At 41.3% G+C, this 25978-nt stretch overlaps 1 protein-coding gene across 4 annotated transcripts in view; it reads left to right on the top strand.

The window, feature by feature from the left end:
* The window catches only part of tsnare1 (T-SNARE Domain Containing 1), a 195676-nt gene that overhangs the window by 113758 nt on the left and 55940 nt on the right, over window positions 1-25978 (top strand). For all 4 annotated transcript variants that reach the window (XM_030071912.1, XM_030071913.1, XM_030071911.1 and 1 more), the window contains 2 exons: window positions 3726-3881; window positions 25072-25144. In XM_030071912.1, coding sequence (XP_029927772.1) covers window positions 3726-3881; window positions 25072-25144 — 229 coding nt within the window. The remainder of the gene's footprint in view (window positions 1-3725; window positions 3882-25071; window positions 25145-25978) is intronic.

The following is a 25978-nucleotide window of genomic DNA, read 5'->3' as shown; positions in this document are numbered from 1 at the left end:
GAGCTGAAGGTGGCATTGATGTATCCATGCAGAGATATCACTAAGGCATGCTGATATTCGAGCTGAGACTGTGTGGTCGTCTGGCTGGAATGATAGGAAGAGCTGGGTGTCATCAGCATAAGAGTGCTATGAAAAGCCATGTGAGCGGTTGACTGCACCAGAGAGGAGGTGTATATTGAAAAGATAAGGGGGCCCAGCACTGACCATTGAGGTACCCCTGTGGGCAAGCAGTGGGATTTAGACACTTTCCCTCTCCATGATAATCTGAGGGAACTCCCTGAGAAGCCAAGTTCAGGGAGTGCAGATAGGAGGATATGGTGTTTAACTGTTTCAAAGGCAGCTGATAGGTCAAGCAGAAATAGGACAGAGGACTGACCAGCAGCTCTAGCTGATCCCAGTGTTTCCACTATGGACAGGAGTGCAGTCTCAGTAGAGTGTCACGCAGTACAGTGCCAGACTGGTTTGGATCATGTAGGTTATTCTCAGCAAGAAGTGTTTTGGACAGAAAGGGCAGGTGTGAAACTGGCCTATAATTTTCAACCAGAAATGTGTTGAGTGTAGGTTTCTTTAGCAGCAGAGTGACTCAGGCATCATCAAACTCTTTTTAAGAGGCTGTTCCCACCTGGCATTAACAACTGTCCTGAGAAATCTGAATACAAGTGGACAGCTGTCAGTCCGTCTGTACACACTTGGTATTAACATGCTTCTCCAAATGTGGCTCACCTGCCCACTTGTGTTCAGATCTCACTTTCCTGCTCTATATGCAAATAAACGTATCCTCTCAGAGAGACAGAGAGAGTGAGAGTGATTTTTATGCAGCTGTCAATCAGTGAGGACATAGGTGGATAAATCGACCTATAATATTCCTGTAGTATTCCTATAGTAACGCTATCACATCTAGGGTTAGAAATAATGTGTTTAATTGCGCTGGGGCACAAAATTTAAGAACTGCCGCCACCTCCGAATTTTATATGGAAGAAAAAACCCTGCATATTGTCAATACATATTTTAGAGACTCCCCAGCTTTCTTGCGTCATGTTTTTTAAGTGAGCTCATATCTTATTAAGGGGAGGTGTTATTCATTAACCAACTACTTTATAGCTGAACTGCATTTGCATTTAAGCAACCGATCTGACAGTGCAGCTGCACTGGGCAGAGTCAGGTAAGAGATTTTCTCTCTTGGAAAAGTAACAGTCTGGTTGGTGTCGGGGGTGTTGGGCTGGACAACACAGAGGAGCTCAGGCGAGTGGGCGGTCCTTCAGCGTGTCCTGGGACACATGTCTGTTTGCACCTCTAATGCGATGTGGACACAAGTGTCCCAGACCACCTCCAAGTGCATCCTGAGATCCGATCACTCAGGACACACTGAGGATGCATTGCTGCTGTTGACACCTGTACTTAGAGGTGTCAGCTTGTGTTCGGATTTCTCAGGATGGTTGTTAATACCAGGTGTGAACAGCCTCTAATAGTTTAGTAAAAATCCTGCCCCTTTCAGATTTCCACAACAAAGCAACAGATAGTGAGCGCTACCCGTGTCAGCTGACCCACTTATTGAGTCTCAGAGTGAAACCACGTGCTCAGCCACAGCAAAGCGAGTCTACAGCCAAAATCCTAATCTAACCCAGAAACAAAGATTCAAAAACCACTCACTGACCAATTGCTACCTCCTGTGTTCTAGTGTTGGTTGCGTGTTCTAATTTTTATAGTGTGCAGCGCTGCAAAGACACTGAGGTAGTTAGGGCTGAGGTGCAATTTTGGAGAATGCATTCTTGGCCAAATCACACTTGGAAATGAGATTTGTTTTTGTTTTGTTTTTGTTTTTGTTTTTGTTTTTTACTTGATTAAATAAAGGTTACATTAGTAAATAAAATTAAATAACAAAATATATGTGGCAGAAACACACGGCATGCTACATATTTTCTGTGAAGTGGACATGTTATGTAATATGAATGGACCAGTTGTGTCAGACTGATGTCTTGTTTAGAATAAGGCCAATGGTTGGATTTTTTTTATTGCATGTGAAAGTGTCAGTGTTACAAAAATCCAGAGGTGCAGGGCTCTTGAGACCCTTGAGCACTAAGACCCTTCACACATTTGCAAGAATTTACATTTGCACTGTTACTTAGATTCTAAGTAGAGCTTCAAAATGTAAAAACAAGAAATGGGAGTGAGACAAAAAAAAATTTGAGTAAGCAATTTATTGCAGACAACCATTAAACTGAAATAGGCTGTTCATCAACTGATCAAAAGTTTAAGACCACAGCTTTTAAAAGCCTAAATCTTGTGGATTCAGTGTCATTTTCTGTCAGGTATCCACACTGTCATGAGCTCCTGATGGCAAAGGCAAAAAAGCTTTCTCTCCTTGAACGCGGTCGGATTGTTGAGCTACATAAGCAAGGCCTCTCGCAGCGGGCCATTGCTGCTGAGGTTGGACGCAGTAAGGCAGTCATTTTAAACTGCTTAAAAGATCCTGAGGGTTATGGAACAAAAAAGTCAAGTGGTAGACCCAAAAAAATTTCACTGGCCCTGAGCCGGAGGATCCAATTAGCTGTCCGTCAAGACACGGGATGATCCTCTGCCCAAATTGAGCTTGTCACTGGTGCTAACTGCAGTCCCATAACCATCAGACGGCATCTGTGAGAGAAGGGTTTTAAGAACAAAAAACGTCTTCAAAGGCCTCGTCTCCTTCAACGGCACAAAATTGCCCGTTTGGAGTTTGCACGAGAGCACCAAACATGGGACATTGAAAGGTGGAAGAAAGTTTTATTCTCTGATGAGAAAAAATTTAACCTTGATGGTCCTGATGGCTTCCAACGTTACTGGCATGACAAGGAGATCCCACCTGAGATGTTTTCTGCACGGCACAGTGGAGGGGGCGCCATCATGATCTGCAGGGCTTTTTCCTTCAATGGAACAATGGAGCTTCAGGTTGTGCAGAGGCGTCAAACAGCAGCTGGCTATGTGGAGATGTTGCAGGGGGCATCCCTCATGACTGAAGGCCATCGTCTGTGTGGTAATGACTGGGTTTTTCAACAGGACAACGCTGCAGTTCACAATGCCCACCTGACAAAGGACTTCTTCCAGAGAAATAACATCACTCTTTTGAGCCATCCTGCGTGTTCCCCTGAATGGGTTGGATGGCAAGGGAAGTTTACAAAAATGGACACCAGTTCCAGACAGTGGATGCCCTCCGTAAAGCCATCTTCACCACTTGGAGCAACATTCCCACTAGCTTCCTGGAAACACTAGCATCAAGCATGCTGAAACAAATTTTTGAGGTGATTAACAAGAATGGCGCAGTCCTTTTTTGAAAATTTTATTTCTATTTTAGGGTTTTTGGGGCTTTTTAAGGCTGTGGTCTTAAACTTTTGATCAGCTAATGAGCCACCTATTTCAGTTTAATGGTTGTTTGCAATAAATTGCTTACTCTTTTTTTTTTTTTTTTTTTTTTTTTTTTTTGTCTCACTCCCATTTCTTCTTTTTGCATTTTGAAGCCCTACTTAGAACCTTCTTAAGATCCAACAGTGCAAAATGTAAATTCTTGCAATTTCTCAGCTGGTCTTAAAATTTTGATCAGGAGTGTATTTTTGTTGTTTTGTTGATGCCATACATACCAGACAGATGACAAGATGCATGACTGGGCTTTAATACTACTACAACTATTTGTATGTGTGTGTGTGTGTGTGTGTGTGTGTGTGTGTCTGTCTGTCCATGTGAACCCACAGAGTCCCCAGACGCCCTTCAACGAGAAGAGTGAGGAGGGTCCTCTGTTTGGGGAAGCCGGAAGCTCAGAGGGGGAAGTCCAGGCCTTCCTGTCTGAGATCAGTGAGGAGGATGTGGAGGTTCTTCGCCAGAGAGAGGAAGCCCTGCTGCAGATAGAAGTAAAAACATTCCCTACATCAAAACAACTTCATTTGTCAACACATTTCTCTATTGTTTTTTAGAACCTATTTCAATGATGAAGAATACATTACAAACACCTAATATCAATCAATCTAGCTATCTACCTATCAATCTATAGAGAAAGGTTAGGCATCAAAATGTCTAAGTTGAGGTAAGGTAAAGTAAGGTAACATAAGGTAATGTAACATAACGTAAAGTAATCTAATGAAATATAGCATAACGTAACAGTGTGACGTAATGTAACGTCACGTAATGTAACGTCACGTAATGTAACGGGGGGTGGGGTTCTGGATTGACCCATCCAGAACGCCACTTTCCTTCAAAAGCAGACTTTACACTCACTGATTACAAACGTTCTCCTGATACATCACAAACAAGCCTAATCCACAACAAAATATGCTTCCCTCGAAACGTTATTGACATCGTTTAGCTTAGTTGTGAGAGGATGTATTTTTTAGGAGACAGGATTTGTCCTACACTGGCTTGACTAAAAAAAATATGCAAATTCATTGCCTCAGAAAAATTAAGTACTGTAAACATAAAGATGGTGTGTTGGAATAACTTGTTTAGTGTGAGTGTACAATATTTTAAGTTTGTGGTAATTGTAATGTTTAAGTTAATGTAACTTAAAATCCATGCATTGAGATAATGTTTTTTTGTTTTTTTTTTATTTTATGTACAGGGATGGATATAAATTGAACCCTATTTAAATCAATCACTAACCACAACGAATAACCACTTTTAGTTGTACTTACTCATCATTTTTCAGGTTCACTTAATTGAATTAAACTAATTTCCTGGAAGTGAGAGAACTCTGACAATCAATATAACACATAATCCAAACACACATTGTGTAAATTATAATAACCCCTAAAAATGCATTGAGCACAATTATTGGGTTGATTAAGGTGCAACATTAATTTTCACTTGCCCATTAAAACGTCATACATTCATGTTTAAAACTTAAGCTCAGACAACAAACTTGGCACTGAAGAACATGAGGTTTATGCATTGGACAAGGCAAAATAAAGTCACATTTCAGTGTGAATCAGTAGCAGCAGCTGATGCTTCACTTAATACAACAGGTTGTGTCGTCATGTTTGATCTGGCACCTTCATTCACTCCAACTCTCTTGGAAAAAAGTTTTCTTTGTGATCTGTAAAACTGACTGGGTGTAAGTTAATCTAGGAGACAAATGCACAAAGTTGCAGAAGAAATTAGGTTTCACCTGTTTGATGAACAGTCCGGGTCCGCCAAGCCAGCTAATTATCAGGAGTACAAGCCCAGAGCTCTTCTTCATTGGTAGTGCCTTTTATGGGCACATTGAGTTGATTAAGGTTATAGCGCCGCAGTGGGCTGTGCTGGTATTGCAGCCAAATTAAAAAATGATGGTGATTATTACTTTGAGCACAAACGATATGTTTAATCATGCCAGGGCACAGAATTTGAAAAAGGCGTCTGTCTCCGAGTTCCTTATGATGATGAGTAGATGATGAGTGATCATATGTAAATGTTGAAAAAAAGGCACAGTTTCTACAAACTTACATTTCTAAGCTAGTCTAACTCATGTTCAGCTTCTCGACCCCCAAATTACGAGTACCTTATTTAAAATGTGTGTTCACAGGTTGATAGGCTCTGTTAAAGGGATAACTATCCCTTTAACAGAGCCTATTTTCAAAATCTTTTGACAGTATTTGCTGATTATAGTTGTTATTTTTTTTATCATGATTATTTTATTGTGATTAGTAATCATAGTTGTATAATCTTCTTATGTCTGAACTGATACTAGACATAGATGTCCACATCACCATTAATGACAAGTGATTGCAGCCTGTAATGTAATATCCACTGTGTGAATATTTCCGCTATTGACGACTTGTTCTTAGTTCTTATTGGTGCCTTGCTGAAGGGTACCTTGGTAGCAGACGTTCTGGTCTCAAGCCTTTAAGACATGCTTAACTGTACACTGTCTGATTCTCTCCTAGTCTTGTATAAACAACAAATGAAAAGCCTTGGCCGTATCCCCTCCAAACAGCCAGACATCTGAGATCCAAAAACTTGAATTTAATATACTTTCCAAATGAAAAACTAGACATTTGTTTCCCTCAAATATTGCTTCCCGAGAGGCCTACACATGCCAAGTTAGTAACGAGAAACTCAGACAGGCTTCGTCTCCTTCTCCCACTTCGAAAAGCTTATTAGTATTTTGTCACAGTACCCGCATGCTGCTGCAGGATATTGAATGGTAACCAATTACTAAGGTGCTTATATAGACTTGTTTGTTCCTTTACCTGGGTAAAGTGTGCATGGAATCATAATGTTTCTGGACTTACTTTTGAAGCTTGTTTTTTTAAGAACACATCATTCTGTTAGATACTGTAAAGTCATATCCTTCTACATCTATATATCTCCAATGTTAACCAGATGAGACATCAGATGATGGGGCCTCCTACTGACAGGGTCCGTCTGCTGCAGATGACCAAAATGAATCCTGTTTCAAACTGGTTTTCATCACGAGCTACATTCCCTGATGGCTGGGTTCACTGAAAGGACCACATTACTTGTACAGAATCTGTTGATGAAACTTTTGAAGAAATATTGTAAACTTTATCAGCCGTCTCAAAGCCATATGGCTAAATCAAAGCAGAAGCCTGACACATGGCGCTGCAGTCTGCTTTTGAAATGACAAGCTGTACATAGCAGTCCAGCTTTGGCTGGAATTTGCCATCCAGTGGTTTTACAACTAATGATTATGTTTTAGAAACGCTTTGAGGCATAATGAAGATGTATCTCGTGCCCAGTCAGAGCTGTCTGAACTTCGTCAGAGCTCAAATTAGCTAATCCAACCACAGGAGCCATGCTGAATAGGAGTGAAAAAAGGAAGAGCATCAATCTCTTTGCACAGAGTGACACAGAGTGAAAAAGCCCCTGCACGAATGACAACTTCATTTCAGTGCAGCCGCTGAGATAGGCGAGTCAGATGATTGGTGTTCAGACGGGGTCGTCTGGCCTGTGCTTTAGTCATAGCGGCATGGATAAATGTCATAGTCAGTGCTCGGGCAGGTGCTGAGGGGCTTGACATTGTTCCTTTGGGGAGAGTGATAGTATCTGACAATGTGCTTTTTCACGTCCATACCCCCCTCCTTGCTGCTGCTCTCACCATCCAACCCCCCCGCCCCCCAATCCCCGCGACTCCCTTCCACTAAATCAGCACCGTTTGCTATGAGTCTCAACTCTTCACACTCCACCTGCCTCCCCAAGGACCAAGAGACTCTAGTGTCTGTCCTTGCTATCAGTTCCTTTCTCTAGAAATGGGTTGATCTAGTTCTGAGGTTAGTTTAGCATTCCTTGGAGATTGTGTGTGTGTGTGTGTGTGTGTGCGTGTGTGCGTGTGTGTGTGTGTGTTTGAACTCAGCTATAGCCTCCTGACTGCAACTGGGGAGGCAAGTCATGGTGCAGTGACTGTAAGTAACAGCAGTCCATGGGGGATACAGAGGTTACAGAGCCTTTCTACACTTGCCTACACCAGGATTGCCGTATTTTGCTACAGTCTTCTGTAGGGATCAACTGATATTGATTTTTTCAGGGCCAATGCCAATACCAATTACAGGTATCAAGGGCACAGATAACCAATATTTAGGGGTGATATTAATTTGCAGTAAAATTTAAAATGGAGGTGTAAAAAAATACACATAAATAGATAAATACCTGAAAATTTGAAGAAAAACTGTACTTGTAATTATCAAATTTAGATATTTTTAATATCTGTGATATTTAAATAAAACTGAATTAGAATACATTAGAATAAATCCAGTTAAACTGAAACAAAAATTGTAATCCTTCAGAGTAGATAAGGGCAACATGCTACAGGCTAAACGCTAATGTTTTTGTGTTTCAGTAGAACTAAATTAAATTCAAATCCAGTGAAAAGAGAAATCATATTATCGGAAAAAGTTGCCTTGCATACTTGCATTTATTCCGCTGTCTTTCAGATGGAGAGATGGCGATTGAGTGGTTTTTATAATGGCCGTCATGTAAATCACAATTATGATACAGATTATTGAAGAATTCTGAAAATTGGTCGCGATAATTGGTCAGGACCGATAATTGGTCAGGACCGATAATTGGTCGACCCCTAGTCCTCTGTAAGACCAGCCTGAGACACATTTGAGCTCCTTCAGGGACAGGTAATTGAATTTAGACACATTGTCCTTGAGTGTCATTATATTATTCTACATGTTCTGACAAGAGATAGGAGTCAGAAAATCCAGCCTCTGCAGCACATTCTGCTACCCGAACAACACCCCCCACCTTAAACTGTTACCTCTCACCTGCACCTTATATGCTTTGGTGCAGGAGATCATTTCATCAAAAATGAATTCATTAAATAAAAAAGCTGAGGGCATAACAGAGGACAGCTTTCAAGGGGAATCTGAATACAACACCTGGCCCAGAGGAAAAAAAAAGAAGAGGAAGAAGAAGAAAAAAAAAAACGAAGGTGACGCATGCCTATCCTGTAAATGTATCCTCATAACAGTGTATGTGGTTATTTTACCCTTGAGTGAAGATACAGATACAGGTACAGTGGGAAATACCACAAGACAAACAGTTCCCAGACTGTAGTGCCTGCAGTTGAAAAGATCGTGAGGCGGTTTATTAACAAAAGCATTTGTTATTAGCCATGCCAGTCAAAGCCATATTGATTTTTCCCTCTATACACAGTGGAAGCAAATAGTATGATGGCAGAATTGCTTATTGCATGCTGGCTTTCTCAAGATAATGAGAATGTCAGTGTTCTGTGAAATATAAACACTGATATTCAAACGCAAACTTGATAAGCCGCTAAAGCTTGCTAATGAAGGTTTCAGGTTCCTACTAATGAGTGACACTCCGCACAGTAAATTTTCTCTCAGTTTATATCATTACTCCAAAATTTAACTCACTGGAAGAAGATAATGGCCAAAAAAACCTGCCCAAATTTGAGTATGAGGCAGGCATGGAAGGAGTATTTAAAGGGCCATGCCAGTGATACTGCATAATATACTATAATATAATATTATAATAGTATGTATATTTTTAGTAGTAAATTATTATTGTATTATATTATTCATATATTGTAGTATATTATTATTATTATATAATATACATGTATCATAATATAGATCTGTGCTAATCTTCTCCCGAAGCAAGCAGTCATGCCCAATATCTCCAGTGTCATTTTTCCCCTCTTTTTCTTCAGCCATTAGTTCCCATTCATTCCGCTAAGATATGAAAATGAACTTTCAGATACTTCAAACATTCTTCACACCAGTATTCCATCACCGTAATAAAGTCGTCCACATTAGTTTTCCTAAACGCAGCAACACTCGTGTTTTGATGATTTGAAATTGGGTGGAGTTAAATTGTCCCTCTGCCAGAAAATAGTCCTCAGGGAAACATTTGCCTTACACAGCCAATTATCAGTTCTGTGGTTTATGAATCATGATGGCTTTGTTAGCCACAGAAGCAGAACATTGTAAGGTGGGTGAGTACTCCTCTCATACAGACACCGCAGCCAGTTTATACTGTCCAGTTTTTAGCTCTCTGTAATGGGTATAGATAGCCTATGTAATTCATACTCTGTGAAATGCATAATATACTGAAATGAAATTACCAGCTTCAAAAAATGCTGATAAAAATGGAAGTAAACAACATAACCAGTCAGTAACAGTAAGAAGGGTGAATTCAATTTGTTACGTGCATCCTTGTTATTAGCAAAGCATGGAATTTGGAAGAGGAGGCATGCTGAACCTCAGCAATCCATAACCCGTGTTGCTAATATTGTCAGCTCGGTCTCCTTGCTGCCCTTCAGGCCCTGCTCTTGGCATTGCGTTAGTGTATTCAGGGGTGTTAGGTCCTTGGGCTACTGCCGGAGAGGAAACATGATTTTACATTCATAAACGATTTATTCAGCAAGAGCAAAAAGAGACGTCTCATGCCGAAGCCCCTTGCAGCCGGTGTGGGAAAAATGTCATCGTTTTTCCTTCCCCCTTTTCTCACCAGTAAGCGTGCAAGTAAATCTGCTTAACAGTTTTTCTGCTGTGGCAGTGACACTGTGTCCTGTTGCCCGATGCCTTTGGGCTTGGGTGGGAGATGTGGAGAGAATTTCATATCAGCATTAAACATACTTATCAAAGAGAGAGAGACTGAGAGAGAGAGAAAGACAGAGAGAGAGAGAGAGATGTGAGAAAGAGTGAGCATGAGAGAGAACAGCCAATAAACTCCCTATATCCTTCTGTCAGTCCAGGCCACTTTCATCATCCATTTCCATTCCATATGTTTTTAATCTTACAATGAATAGTCAATACAATGAGTGCAGATTATTATTAGTATGAATTATACAGAGAGGTGAAGTTACCATTCAACTAAATACCGGTTTAAGCCACATTGGATGAGGTATGCTTGTTGATGCCTCCACCGATTTAGTACAGCCTTTGCCCTCTAGAGGGCTCTGTTCGTTTAACCACTCATCTGTTTGCCTTAGTGAACTTAAATTTGCATGTATGTTCATAGACAGAAAAATTAGAAAAAGAAACATTAACAAGCTAACAAGCTTTCTTTAGTGGATGGTTCTTCATTTGATACAAAGAATTTGAGAAGAAGCATTTGACCTTTTTTGTGGTAAAAGCTCTTTGAAGAACCATTTCTACTTCTTCAAAGAACTTGTTTGATGGATCATTGAAGCACTTTTTGGTATACTGCTCTATAAGAACTGTGGTCTCAAAGGTTATTTGTGGAATCAGCATTGGTTCCCCTAAAGCACCCTATGAATAATTGTTTTTAGCTCCAGTTTTTCCTTTAAGAAAAGAGAATTAAGTGCTGTTCCCATGTAGCCTACCGTTGCTGGTTCCTCCAATAACTGCTTTTATGGCTTTTAAGGTACCCCTGAACCATTTAGAAAAATAATTCTTCAAAGAACCATGGTCTGAAAGGTTCTTTGTGGAACCAGAAAATGTTCTCATATGGTGAGAAGAATCATCTTCAGTTCCAACTAGCAACTCGGGCAATGAGCTTAATCACCTAATGGCTTCTTTTCCTATGTAAGGTGAGTTTAACTCTACTCTTCATCCAGTTTTCTTCAGTGCATGGACAACAGTACATTGCATCAGCCTCATTTCACTAGTGAATGGTACCGTCATGTGCTCCAGACTGGTTACCTCTATCAACCCCCACAATCGCCAGCGCAAGTGTCTTGGCCCCAGGATTTTGTCTCAGGAAGATCAGTGTTTCTGGAATTCATGAGGTGCCAGCAGTGCTGGAGCCGGTTCCACTACTCCCCAGAGTTGCAGAGATAATGCAACTGCGTCAGATTGACAAACAATGGTGATAGGTAAATAATGATAAGCATCATACCTAGGGTGGCAAATTAGCACCCATATTTGATTTTCTTAGTCCACCAGAGCCAATGGCAGGTTAAATAAAACCAGCAGTTATGTGTTGGCACAGACTCAGTCTGAAAAGGCCAGCTGAAGCTACAAAGACAGCAAACAAAGATGAAAACAAAGTATTAACACCTATGAAAAGATGACTATTCAACGAAAGGTGGTTAAATGATGAGAGGGGAAAAGATCAGTTATGGTTGATATTCTACACCATATGGACAAAGGTATTGGGCCACCTACACATAACACCTATAGGACACTTTCTGACATCTCATTCTAAATGCATATGGATTTGGTCCTCCCATTGTAGCTCTATCAGCTTCCACTCTTCTGGGAAGGCTTTCTACAATATTTTGGAGTGTGTCTGTGGGAATTTTGGCCCAATCATCCAGAAGAGCATTTGTGAGGTCAGACACTGATGTTGGGGCCTGGCTCCCATTCTCGGTTCTAGTTCATCCCAAAGGTGTTGGATGGGGTTGAGGTCAGGGCTCTGTGCAGGCCAGTCAAGTTCTTCCCCACCAAACTCACCCAACCATGCTTTTTTGGACCGTGCTTTGTGCACTGGGGCTCAGTCATGCTGGAACAGAAAAGGGCCTTCCCCAAACTGGTCCCACAAAGATGGAAGCAGAGAATTGTGCCAAATGTCTTGGTAAGCTGAAGCATTAAGATTTCTACTGCTCTAGAGTCCAGCGGCAGCGTGCTTTACACCACTCTATTCGATGCTTGGGATTGTGCTTGGTGATGTAAGGCTTGCATCCAGCTGCTTAGCCTTGGAAACCCATGCCATAAAGGTCCCGGTGCACAGTTTTTTTGTTGATGTTAATGCCAGAGGAGGTTTGGAGCTCTGCAGTTACTGAGTCAGCAGAGTGTTGGCCACTTTTATGCACGACCCTGATTGTAGGTCTTCACTTGAAGAACAGATTCCTTTAACCATCCTCATGACACTGCCAGTGCTCTGTCATCTCTGTGTTTAACAAGAGATGGATATGAGCACCAGGCTAATCATGTCTCTTGGGGGCTACACTCCACCAGCCAGTTAGATTTGAGCACTGAGTGCAGCAAGATCTCTGTGCTCCCCTTTTCTCATGTTCTAGAGACCTGGAGCGTTGAGAGTGGTGCTAAAATGATCCCAGCAGTAGATGAAAGTGGGGTGTCAGCTCATTGAGAGTTATAAGGGCAACTCTGCTGCCATCCCTGAACAACCAGTCGTTGGCCAATATTTAGCTACAGCTGGTTGAACCAGGGATGTGGTCTGTGCTAAGGATGTCCCAATACAGTTTTATATCTAATCCAAGTCATTTAATGCTCAGTATCAACTCAGTATCATTATCTTGATCCAATACCGTTGTCTCATTTTTTTCTTACAATTAGTAAGTATGAGATCATCATGGATTGGTCAAAAATCAGAAAAACAAAACCCAGCAAGAAAAAATGAGCTCAATACTTAAACAACTGCAATCATAAAGAACATAGTGAAGGTGTTCATAAAAATAGCTATCTTTTTGTAATACAAACATTGAATGTGGCTCTGTTGCTGCCACCCATCAATGGCTTTCAGATTGTCCAGGCGGACAGGAATAGATCTGAGAACAGCAAGAAAAGCAACAAGTCCTCCAATCCATATGACCACATAGGTCATTTGTTTCAACCTCCTAATACAACCCTAAGGAGCATGTCTAATATGACGCAAAGGACTGTTTCCTAAGTGAGCTAGCCTGGTAGCCTCTAAAAACACTTGGTTATGGTTAGAAAAAGACTATTTTTTTCCTCTCATCACTCCCGTGGCTATGTTAGTGCAGTAATGGTTGTGGTTGATAATAAAAATATTAGGCTACTTTCTGGCTCATTCCTGCGACTCCTATCTCTCCTCTCTCTCGCTCCCTGTCTCTGCCTGCCTGTCTGTCTTAATGCGTGACGTGCACAGACGTACACGCGCGCGTACATGCAGCGCGCTCACTGAATGATCACCGACGATCCCGCTAAAAAAAACTAAACAAAGAAGATGAAGCGGTCTATCGTTAATTATTTTAAGAAAAAGAATGTGTCAGAGGAGGCTGTTGATGCTGGAGGGTCTGAAAATAGGGAAGCGACAAGCGAAGGCAAAAAAACTTTCCAGGCTACAGCAGCGCACTGACATAAATTGTGTAACAAAGCGAAGAGGTGCCACTCCGCTCTATTTTCACTGGCTAACAGCAGCACACTGGCTTAGCTTGTCTATTCATAGAAGAAGTTTCACTTCGGCTTATTTTTCAATCTATGTTATCACAGGCATACTACTGCTCTTTCATTGGTAGCTGAATTGTTAGGTCTGTTTGATAAGCAATTTACATTGTTAAAACAAATAATAATTTAACATATTGTTACAGTAAAAAGTACTCTGTCAACCCTCAGGTGAAATAATTACTGATGCATCCTCTTGTCATTTTTGTTCAATCATTAATAACATATCATTTCCTGGTTTTATAGAAGTATCGGATCGGGACTCAGTATCGGCAGATACTCAAAATCAAATGACTCAGACTCGGACTCGGGGGCAAAAAAACGTGATCGCGACATCCCTACTTTCATTTTTATGTTTTGTTTATATGAAGAAGATGATCTATTTTGTACTGCTGCTGCAGATAAACGTAAAGTTCAAATTAAAATATTTTGCAGACAAGTTTGGGTCATTTTTAATCTTTAAATTTCATCAACATGATAAGGTCATGCATAAATAGCACGCTATACAAAGAAAAATATGGTGCTACCTAATTTCTTTTGGTGCTACTAAATGAAAAGCTAGGTGGCACCAGTGCTACCTGTGAAAAAGTTAGTCTGGAGCCCTGCGTGCATTTATTGTTACTGTTATTTTTTAGAAGTTTTTACCCTTTTACTTACTTACTTCTCTTTCCTAACTGTATATTGAGCAATTGAGCAACTGCAACAAACAGTAACAATTGTACAAGAACTGTAACAATTTCCCCATGGGGATCAATAAAGTCTCAATTTCAATCTTCTTTTGGGGTAGCATTACAGGCACTGATCCAAGCAGAATTGCCTGTGGATGTGGTAAAGCATAATGGTTAGTTAGGAAAGTTGACCCACTGACTTTTTCAGTTGGTCAATTTTTTTCTTTTCTCCAATACCTGCTGGAGAGGCAGCTGGTGCATTCTACACTCAGAGCATAGTCATCAGCGATCTCTTTTTATCCTCTCCTGAAACATTTTCAGCAAGGGGCCAGGCGGAAACATTCAGTGATATCTCCTGCCACCCTCCAGAGGGAATTTCCTTTGGTTCTCAAAGCCCTCACTGGGAGCCGTTTGTGCCTATTAGGCAGACCTCTCTTAAAGTGCTGTCAGACAAGACAGCACTGTTGCTGGCATTAACATCAGCTGAGAGAGTGAGTGATTTGAGTGCACCAACTGTCTGTCACACCTGCTTACTGGTGAGAAGGGATTTTGGTGGTGCTATACTCAAAATCTTGTCCTTTACACCTAAGACACCGGTTTTAAAAGTGGGGTCCGGAGACCCCAAAGGGTCCTTGAGGGGCTTCCAAGGGGCCCTCAGCAAAATGAGGAATAGATTTTATTGGAAACCATTTCATTCCAAATTGTTAAAATGCAGAAAATGTATGAGGGATCAGTTTAACATTTTCTTTCTTTTGGGTTTATGCTGACAAAAATTTGTCAGCATTCAAGTATGACAATTTAACAACAATTTAAAACATGGGGGAACAGGCAAATAAAAAATTAGCAAAAACTTAATGGAACATTAGTACAAAAGAAGCAATAATAATAATAATAACAATAATAATAAGAAGAAGAAGAACTGTGTTCGACTCCAAACCAAGTCCAGGAGCAGAGTAACCAAGCCTGATCCAAACCCGACACGTAATCATTTGAGCCCCAGATTTTGCTTGTCCTCCATTGATAGGTTACATTTCCTGCCTGAAATAGCCTGTGTGTTTCCTTCAGCGCTGTCACATAAACTCGAGCTCTGTACAGGAAGTTTTCCAGAACAGACAGCAGGGCCCTCATTTATTTTACATTAGAATTTCACTAAAATATCGCCAACGTGACCAGACCAGACCCGTACCAGAACCAGAACATTCTAAATTTTTGTCTGAACCCGTCAGATCCTAGCAGGTCCTGAGGTTACTAGCAGAGACCTCACGCACAGTTATATGGGTTGATTAGTAACAGCCAGCTGCCTTATGTAGTGAATAAATCTGTACATAGTTGATGTGAGATCTGTTCATAAGGTTCTATCTGCTGGGCATCCGGATCTCTCTCTGGGTCTGGGCTCACCTGTGCTCACTGTTACAGTGTAGTAACACTGAGGAGACTCATCACTGAACTGGTCATGTTGGCTCCTAGTGCTAGCTCTGATAGGACACAGTGTGAAGTTTGTTCCTTCTCAACTGGTAGTGGATGAGAGGGGCACTGACCCCGTGTCTGGGTTCTGGGTATGTGATGAGAGTGAGTCAGGTGTGTGTGTTGCAAGCTGTGACATATCATGTCAAAACAGGAAAGGTAGTCATTGAATTTCTCCCTATAAGCCAGTATGGCCCCATTATGGTAACTCTCAGCCTATGATCAATCGGTAGAGCCTTGTAATTTAAGGTGACCAGATTTCTGCAAGCAAATCCCAGCACATTTGTGATTTGCTGACAGATGCAAAACACAGCAGTCATTTTTCAAAATCTGACAGAAATTACATTGAAATGTTTTATTTAACCCTCTGAACCAAATTCACTTTCTTTCTCTTTCAATGAATGAATTAATTGTTTTCTTCAGTGAATTTTATTTTATTTATTTTTTTATTTTGTGGTAATTTTATGTCATTTTTCATTTTATGGTAATTTTATTTCTAAATGTATAAACTGTTCATGTTATTTGTTTTTTATGGTATTTTTCTCATTTTCTGGTAATGTTTTACTTTTTTTGATCATTTTAAAAGATACCTTTTAAAAACTGTTTTCCTTTTTGTGCTATTTTTCTGGTCATGTTTTGCTAATTAGCTAATTGAGGTTATGTCCACGTTCTTGACAGAAATCAAGTGAATTAGCTCAGGTTTCAAAGGCTGCATTCAGACGCCTTTTACGAGCACAAGAAATCTGATGTCATTCCAACATCACTAATCTGATGTAACTCTGACATCTGTAAATTCAAACTGATGACATCAAAAAAAAAAAAAAAGGATAACAAGGATGTTTGGTCACCCCGTTGTACTCAGCTTGCTGTTGTAAACGTCACTAAAGAGGAGTAAACACTTAGCATACAGGATGACAAGCCATAAGGTGTGGGTATGGAAACTGAAGTGAAATTGAAGGCAACTAGATGATTGGTTTAAGCCAAAAGAGCCCACTAATGGGCTCCATCCTTAACTGTTGTTTCTGTTGTGGCATGACAAATGATAAAGATGTTCAGCAAATGTTGGTGAAGCCGTGTCTCTTGGAATGGAGTGCACACTTATTGCTTTTTAAGACACTTGGATTTCACTCTCATATTTTCACGTGTTACTTCCTGTGACCATACTGACATGATGTCTTCATTTTGGCAGAAAGGTTGAATCTTCTTGCGTCTCAATTAGTGGGGATGGGACGCTCTTCTCTATTGCAGCCCCACTTTGGGATTTTGACTGATAAGAAGTCTTATCAGTGCCAAGTGAAGCTTTAATTCATCTCAGGTTGCAGGCTGATCTAAATTCAGGTTTGATTGAGAGCGCAGAGTCGCACTGAGCTGCACAGCACATTGTAAAGCAATTGTTTCCCCCTTACAGGCTATGGATTTACCAGTATGCAGTGGGAACAGAAGGGACTTGAAATGACAAGCGTTGACAGCAGATGATGACTAATGTGCCTGCGGAGAGTGGATACGTCAGTGTGTGCTGCCAAATCACAATTGACTTGACAGAGCCGGTTGATATGCTCCCTAAACCATTCCACACCTGAGATGCTGCAACCGTGCCAAAACATAAAACCCCCCCAAACTTTACCCCTACCTTTTAAAACACGTTTTTTTTTTTTTTTTCCCTTTATTACACTGAGTGGACATAGAGTACAGACAGTAAACGTTGAGTACAAACCACAATACACTACAACATAAACTTACAATGATATGTGTATGGGTAGGGTGTGTGTGTGTGTGTGTGTGCCTGTGTGTGTGTATGTGCACGTGCAGATGGAGAAACAGAAGGTATGGTGTTATTATGTCCAATATGGTATGGATAATCTAATGATGACAGCTAAAAAAGTAAAGTAAAGATATAAATAAGAGGGAGCAAAACAAAACAAAGCAGAACAAAACAAAAGAAGACAAAACAAAACAAATCAAGACAAAACAAAAACAAACGAGAAAAAAAAAAAAAAAAGAAAACATACATATACCTATACATACACATGTTATATATATATATACACTATATTACCAAAAGTATTCGCTCACCTGCCTTTACTCATACTATGAACTGAAGTGCCATCCCATTCCTAACCCATAGAGTTCAATATGATGTCGGTCCACCTTTTGCAGCTATTACAGCTTCAACTCTTCTGGGAAGACTGTCCACAAGGTTGAGGAGAGTGTTTATAGGAATTTTTGACCATTCTTCCAAAAGCGCATTGGTGAGGTCACACACTGATGTTGGTCGAGAAGGCCTGGCTCTCAGTCTCCACTCTAATTCATCCCAAAGGTGTTCTATCGGGTTCAGGTCAGGACTCTGTGCAGGCCAGTCAAGTTCATCCACACCAGACTCTGTCATCCATGTCTTTATGGACCTTGCTTTGTGCACTGGTGCACAGTTATGTTGGAAGAGGAAGGGGCCCGCTCCAAACTGTTCCCACAAGGTTGGGAGCATGGAATTGTCCAAAATGTTTTGGTATCCTGAAGCATTCAAAGTTCCTTTCACTGGAACTAAGGGGCCAAGCCCAGCTCCTGAAAAACAACCCCACACCATAATTCCTCCTCCACCAAATTTCACAGTCGGCACAATGCAGTCTGAAATGTACCGTTCTCCTGGCAACCTCCAAACCCAGACTCGTCCATCAGATTGCCAGATGGAAAAGCGTGATTCATCACTCCAGAGAACGCGTCTCCACTGCTCTAGAGGCCAGTGGCGGCGTGCTTTACACCATTGCATCCGACGCTTTGCATTGCACTTGGTGATGTGTGGCTTGGCTGCAGCTGCTCGGCCATGGAAACCCATTCCATGAAGCTCTCTGCGTACTGTACTTGGGCTAATCTGAAGGTCACATGAAGTTTGTAGCTCTGTAGCAATTGACTGTGCAGAAAGTCGGCGACCTCTTTGCACTATGCGCTTCAGCATCCGCTGACCCCTCTCCGTCACTTTACGTGGCCTACCACTTCGTGGCTGAGTTGCTGTTGTTCCCAAACGCTTCCATTTTGTTATAATAGAGCTGACAGTTGACTGTGGAATATTTAGGAGCGAGGAAATTTCACGACTGGATTTGTTGCACAGGTGGCATCCTATGACAGTTCCACGCTGGAATTCACTGAGCTCCTGAGAGCGGCCCATTCTTTCACAAATGTCTTGTTTCACAGTCTGCATGCCTGAGTGCTTGATTTTATACACCTGTGGCCAGGCCAAGTGATTAGGACACCTGATTCTGATCATTTGAATGGGTGAGCGAATACTTTTGGTAATATGGTGTGTATATATATATATATATATATATATATATATATATATATATATATATCAGTTTTGACTGCATTTCCATGACACAGTTGTCACCAGTATGCTGTGGTCAAATTCAGGTCAGTCAGTCAAGAGGAGACACTTCATTCCTGTATACAGGGCTTAAAGTACTCCGGTATGGTGCCGGATTTCCGGCTTGACGGACATTGTTTTTTTTTTTTTTTTTTTTTTTTTTTTTTTTTTGTGGCAACAATTTGGCTTAAGTTAGCATTTAACGAATGATCTTCTGATTTTCAGCGAAGCACATGGGTAGATCCACCAATAGTATCGTGTTATCAAACTCAGTTGGCCAATAACAGCTGAGTGGGGAGGGTCTAAGAACAGCATGCCGTCTACCGTCCGGTAGAGTAGATTCAGAGCTAAGCAGCGTTGAAGTAGAGTAGAGAAGGGCAGAGAGATGGAAGCAAAATACATTCAGTGTTTCCCCTATCATTCTATTGGCGGGGCGCAGCGCCCGCCCCCCGACACGCTAAATTAATTTTCAAAGTAAAAAATAAATAAAATCACAACAGAAATAATTTAACATCATGTTTCTGTACCCGCACTCATCCATGTGCAGACAGAGAGAGGAGATCAGATGATCTCCTCTTACCTGTACCCACGTAAGTGAAATAAAGAATTAGTGTTGCGTCGGCTCCAGCCTCCTGAAAACAGGCGAAAATATCGGCGTTTTTTTTTAACGCACGGCGCGACAGCCTGAGTCGATCACCAGTGGCGAAGATGAGTGCGTTTGCACTCCTCCGGTCCCGGTCCAAGTCAAATGGACGCCCACACGGGCGTTTAAAGCACTACTGCCGCTGTTACTCACGGCCAGAGCCTATTCTATTAATATAGATTGATATAATATAGATGGGTCAATGAGTACAAATCTGAAGAATATTGAGCAACTTACAGGGATGCAGACAGCGCAGTTAAGGGTCAACTTAACTAGGGCCCTATAATTTCCGCGAACATGGAATCGCGGAATTAGCCGAATAAAACGGAATCTATTTTTAACGCGGAATTTGACATAATTTGAATGAAATGCTGTTTTGTGTGGGATATGAACGTATATCTGGAGAAAAATACATGGAGAGAATCAAATCTGGGTGGCACAACCCCTCCAGTGGTTTCACCTGCACCTGCACCACCAAGAAAAAATATTACAACAACTGCACCGGCACCATACTAGTCCAAAAGGCAGAGAAACTTTCCAGACTACAGGAGCGCACTGACATAGATTGTGTAACAAAGCGAAGAGTTGCCACTCCGCTCTATTTTCACTGGCCAACAGATGGCTAACACATGATCTGACAGTATGCACATGAGGAAACCTAATCCCTTAATTTTACCTTAAAAAAAAAAAAAAATTTCCCATTCATGATCAGGTTCTTACAGCACTGTTTCATGAGTTTTATTCATTCATTGATTCATTCATTTGTTCTTTTATTGCATTCATCCCAAAACCCTGTAAACCAAGGGACAAAAACCCATCGAAAGCTCTAAAATATCATTAGAGGACCCCCTTAATATGTATCTTAAAAGGGCCTTCAATGGAAATCAAATTTATTTTTAGCTTTTTAACTTAAAAATCAATTATTTGTTAGTAAAGTAATTAAGGCAGTGCTTTATGGATTTTTAACCGTTCCCAAATATCATCAGAGAACCCCATTAATATTTACATTAAAAGGGCCTTAATTTTTCAGCAAAGGGGAATCAAATGTCTTTTTTTAATCTTAAAAATCATTAATATTCCCATTAATAATGAGATAATTCAGATAATGGGCTCTAGTTTCCCTGCACAGAGCTGGTTTCGAGCAGCGCAACCCGAGGGGTGCACAATTTGGTAGTTTGGCAGACCGAGGTACGCTGAGATGGGAGTGGTGGAGCAGCAGGGGGAGGTGACAACAGATTCAGCTTGGTGCAGTGACAGTTTCATGCCAAAAGGCTTCGCCGAGGTGCGCCCAAAGCTCGCCATCTGAAACCACATCTACTTTCAGCGCAAGGTGGAGTGGAGCCGGTGTAGTGGAAGTTTGGCTGACAGGCGGGCAGTGCACACACGTCACCAAAACCTCACAATCAGCACAAACGGTGCCAATCTCCTTTGATCTGACATCAGCATTGCTTTGTTAATGTGCCTGACATTCTGGAAACCTGCCTGTGAGGTTTTGGTGACGTGTGTGCACTGTGCGCCAATCAGCCAAACTTCCACTACACCCACTGCGCTCCGCCTGAGGCAGTAGACCTGCATGTCAGTTGTGTAAACTTTCATTACGCCTTCGCTCAGCGTGTTTTAAATGCGAGGACAGGGGCTCATTTGATTGGTTTAAAGTGAATCGGCTGTGTCAAACCCACTCCACGCCTTCTCTCCTCTCTTCCGCTGGTAGGAGGGACGACGGAGTACTTGCGCCACCGCGCACGGCGTGCCAAACTTGCAAAATCCACTTGGCCACACCCAGTTGGCGAAGCGCAGTTGCGCTGCGCCCCCGCCTCACCTAGTCTGCGAAACTAGAGCCCAATGTGTCATGGGTTTTTAAGGACACAATTAATGGACTGATTGAGTGATATTTCCCTCAGGATCAATACAGTATCTATCTATCTATCTATCTATCTATCTATTTTTAAGAGGGATTGATGTTTTAAAACCCTGTCAACATACACAAAACTGAACGTATTTTAAAATATCCATGGATATCCATCAATTAATCCATTAAGTAATACCATAGTGTTTTAAAATACCTTAACCTTAAAGTACTTGTTTATGAAGTACACTTCTGGCAAGTGAAATCAGCATTCCTTAAAACAGTCTTATAGAAAATATGTTGCATGGTAACATATTGTATATGCTGGAGCAAAACCTTTTTGACAATTATAAGAAAACACATAGTGGACATAGGGTGGCTCGTTAAACCTGTTGATGCGTGACTGAGCAGGCATTAAAGGACTATTCCAGAGATTTTGCATGTTTAGTGTAAACATGCAAAATCACTGGGATGGTCCTTTAAAGAGGAGTTCTTCTTGCCTCTAACAAAAGGATAAAAGCATTAACAGCCCAAAATTCACCATTTGCGGCATGTCTCATCCATAATGTACGGCGCCTCTTGTAGTTAAATTGGATGCATGGTCAGATTCTGAGCCCAGAAACATGTCAGTGTTGTGTACTGAGAAACTCTTTCTCATCAAAGTCTCGGTCTGATTGTTGTGTTCTCATATGGGCAACAGAAAACAGACTAAATGGGAAAACACTCCAGAGTCCCACATAACATCTCTAAACAAACTATGACTAAAAACACCTTAAATCTCTCAGACACCTCTGCAGGGGTTGTGCTGTCTATCAGAGCTCTGAGCCATGTGGCGGCTCCTCCTTCCTCATGGCTGAGCTGCATACTTAATCAGCTGCTATTACTGAAGCCAATTCACCTGAAAGAAGCTGCTAGAAGTGCTTCCCTATGCCACAGTTCCCTCTGCAGGCGCAAAAAGTGATCTCCACGTCATTTGGCCATTTGTTTCCTCACAACTCTGCAATGCATTATGAGACAGAAAGAGGTATTAGCGTGTATCCTGCTGATTTCTCAATAAACTGAGCGCCATCATTGCATGAAACTCATACAGAGAGAATCATGCGCTGTATGCAGTATTATCTCTAATCCCTCCCATTCACTGTCATATACTGCATTGTAAATTGGCTTCACTGTGCCATGCAATTGCGGTGCTCAAGGAGAATCTTTTAAGAGAATGAAAACTGTGCCTACTGTTTTAAAGGAACATTTTAATTTACCTTTTATAGACAGAGAACAAAAATTTCATCACACAGGGGTTGCACACTGAACGCGCAGCTCATTGAAGAGAACAATTTATGATGATTCAGAAGACGAGAAAGAGGCGCCCCATTTTGGCTTTTCACTTCTCTATCAGACAGTCTGCGGGTTGCACAGCTTTGGAATAGACCTGCAGAAGTGTTCACATCTGCCAGTATCACACAGATTTTTTATGACTCAAGAAAACACAAGGCAAAAAGTGCTGGTGACTGAGGTGTCAATCAAATGCTGCTGGCGGGCTTGTTTTTGTGGCTTTTTATCTTGGCCTCAAGTTTAATTGTGTTTTTGCTGTCTCCGCTGTGGCCTCTGTGTCAGATAGAACAGATGTCTGAAACACTGCCTGACATTTTAGTCTTATGAAAATATACAGACCCTCAGTGTTTTTCATTTGTTCAAGTATGTTCTCTCTATCAATAAGACACAATAACACCAGCAGAGAAATTGACAAGACATGTCAGAGTACCCACAAAGGTGAAGTTTGGCATGGCTCGATGACTACCTTCAAAATCACTGGAAAATATGTCAAAACTTCTGTGACATTCTGTTGATCCCCGTAGGAGAAATTCTCTTTTTTCCCATCTGCCTCTCCCCACAGGGAGGTCAGTTCAGGGTCAGCCACAAATCGGTGCTCCCAGGATTTGGTAGAGGTTCAGCGTCTTTTTGGACGCTTCTGCACTTCACACAGTACTTTGCCCCCCTTCTTCAGGGGTGTAGCTCCAAGTCAGGTTCATGCTTCCGTCTTTTCAACCAAAACAGTTCTGGCTCTTGAACTGGTTCTGTTCAGGATTCTTGGAACCAAGGTGCTAACTAGCACCAGTGTTTGCACCAGTTTGGCATGGAAACATTAAGTCTTGTTCATTAGCCACTGACATTGCTGTGCATGCACCCGCAGTCTGCTGGTGTGCTGCTCTATGACCCAGCACGCCATTAAGGAGTTCATAATACTCCCCCATGTTACTCCATCCAGCACCACTTTTCAGTAGGTCCTTTTTGGACCGGTTCCCACTTCAGGTTCTACTGTTTGTTTGTTTTTTTGTTTATTTGTTTGTTTGTTTTGGCTCCAGCTTTTCCAACTTTTCCAAACTAATTTATTTTTTGTGGAAAGATTCAGAATGCCTAAAAATTAGGTTCACAAACTGGAATGGAATCAGTTTCTAGTTGATGAAAAATGCCTAACTTAGGCTGAAGTATCAACCCTTTTTTGAGGAATGCAGATACTGGGTGATTAAGAAAAGAAAATGAAAAACAAAAACAACAACTCTTGTTGGAGATATAATGGAAAAATCTCAGAGCCTGATTCCCAGCCACATGCCAGTAGCCCAGGGCTGGTAGAGTGGCCATGAGCAGGATATAAATCCTATGAAATATGGAAAAGGGCACACTTCTGGCCCTAAGCCTGCCCACCCACTCTGCCCTCAGGCATGGGTCCCAACCCAGCCCAACCCAGCCCATCGCATCACATCTTTTTCTCTCTCTCTCTCTCCCTCTTTCATTCTTTCTCTCCCTCTCCCTAGTCACCTCCACACACTCCTAAATTGGTTACACACTGTTCTGTCATTATGATGAAATGAGTCCCGATTGCCCAATGCTTTGCCAGGTAAAATAAATTTGTTGTTATTCTATTACAGCATGATGGACAGAGTTGCCCAAAAATGAATGCAAAAAAGTCTTTAGCATCACGAGGTTTGCCAGGGGCCATTTTGGCTCCCTCCAAATGGTATTTGCCAAGAGCCAGGATGGCTGCCAGTTTCTACAGCAATCTCCGCCACCTGTGATGGATGGCCCAGTGGGTTAGGCTACACAAACGCAGCTGTGATTGCATGGCGCCATAATGGAGGAAAGGGGGGACCTGTGAGAGGGAGATAGACAGAGGTTTTATAAGCCTCCGTATTGCTTTGAGCTGAAACATTGAGAGCAGATTCAAAGCTTGGAGACTGTGGAGAATTAGCTCCGGTCAACCATAGCTGCACTAGTTCATTTTGTGCCCTGACAGAGAAATAATTGAACAAAAAACTTCAAACTGCTTTTTAACTTTTAGTCAAGCAAACCATGCAGTATTTAATCTATGAATAATGTCAGCAAAATAAATCCATTGAATTTGCCATTATATGTGTCCTTAATTTTTATAATATATTGCAGTCTCTCTTTCAAAGTATCAGGAGTAGACACAATTGTTCTAAGGCGATGACAATATCAGACAGTATACAACCCAAAACTAGTGTGTGATTAATAACCACTGTCTATTTTCTTTGTAGAGAGATATGCTGGACGTCAGTCAAATCATGAAGGATCTGGCCAGCATGGTTCATGAACAAGGGGATTCCATAGGTAAGACCGAGAGACTGTGTGTGTGTGTGTGTGTGTTTGTATGTGTGTGTATGCATGTGTCTGAGTCTTTACATTGTTGTTCCTATGTCATTTAACAAATATAACCTTTGTCACCATGTTTCAATTTGATGTGCTTGAATTATCACAAAATAGAATACTTTTTAAGCTATTTCCTGTTGCCATGATGTTAGCTTCTTTAATGAGAAGCGACATGCTGTGGGTTAACCTATAAACCACCGCCCAGACCCTGTAGCAATGCATACTTGGCAAAAATAGTGAAATTTGCACACAAAAGGCTATGCCACTGGGTCACAAATCTTGTCAGCCATGTCTGGCCCCACCATGCAGGTGCATTCCTAGAACTGGCTGTGCACAAATAATATCTAAATATACAGTAACAATCTTGAAAGAGAGAAATAGCTGTAGTGCGGCTGCCTGTTGAGAAACGTCCTAAGTAAAAGCGAATAGTGTGATAATGCAGTTTTGCTTCCAAATGTAGGTTACTATGACAGTGAACTCTTTAGCTTTAGTGTCTACTCCAAAAAACTTTGGTTTGGGGTTGTAACTTAAGGATTCAGGAGCTTGCCATCGATTGTCGGATTTCCACATTCCGAGATGGAACTTCCCATCTCTGTGCTGAATGCGTTCCATTGGAACCAACATGGATGCCCTGTGGAAGATTGAAAAACTGTCCATTGACCGCAAATAACTTGCAAACAAGAATCAGCAATAAAAGCTAATGTTAGCCACTAACGTTAGTAAGGATCATCTTTACTGTTAGCACTTGGACTGTTCATCAGATAACAAGAGCTAAATCTATACCATCGTAAAATA

This window comes from Myripristis murdjan, chromosome 16 (genome assembly GCF_902150065.1).
Source record: "Myripristis murdjan chromosome 16, fMyrMur1.1, whole genome shotgun sequence".
NCBI lineage: Eukaryota > Metazoa > Chordata > Actinopteri > Holocentriformes > Holocentridae > Myripristis > Myripristis murdjan.
Note: the sequence above shows the minus strand (reverse complement) of the source record. Positions and strands in the feature narration are given on the sequence as shown.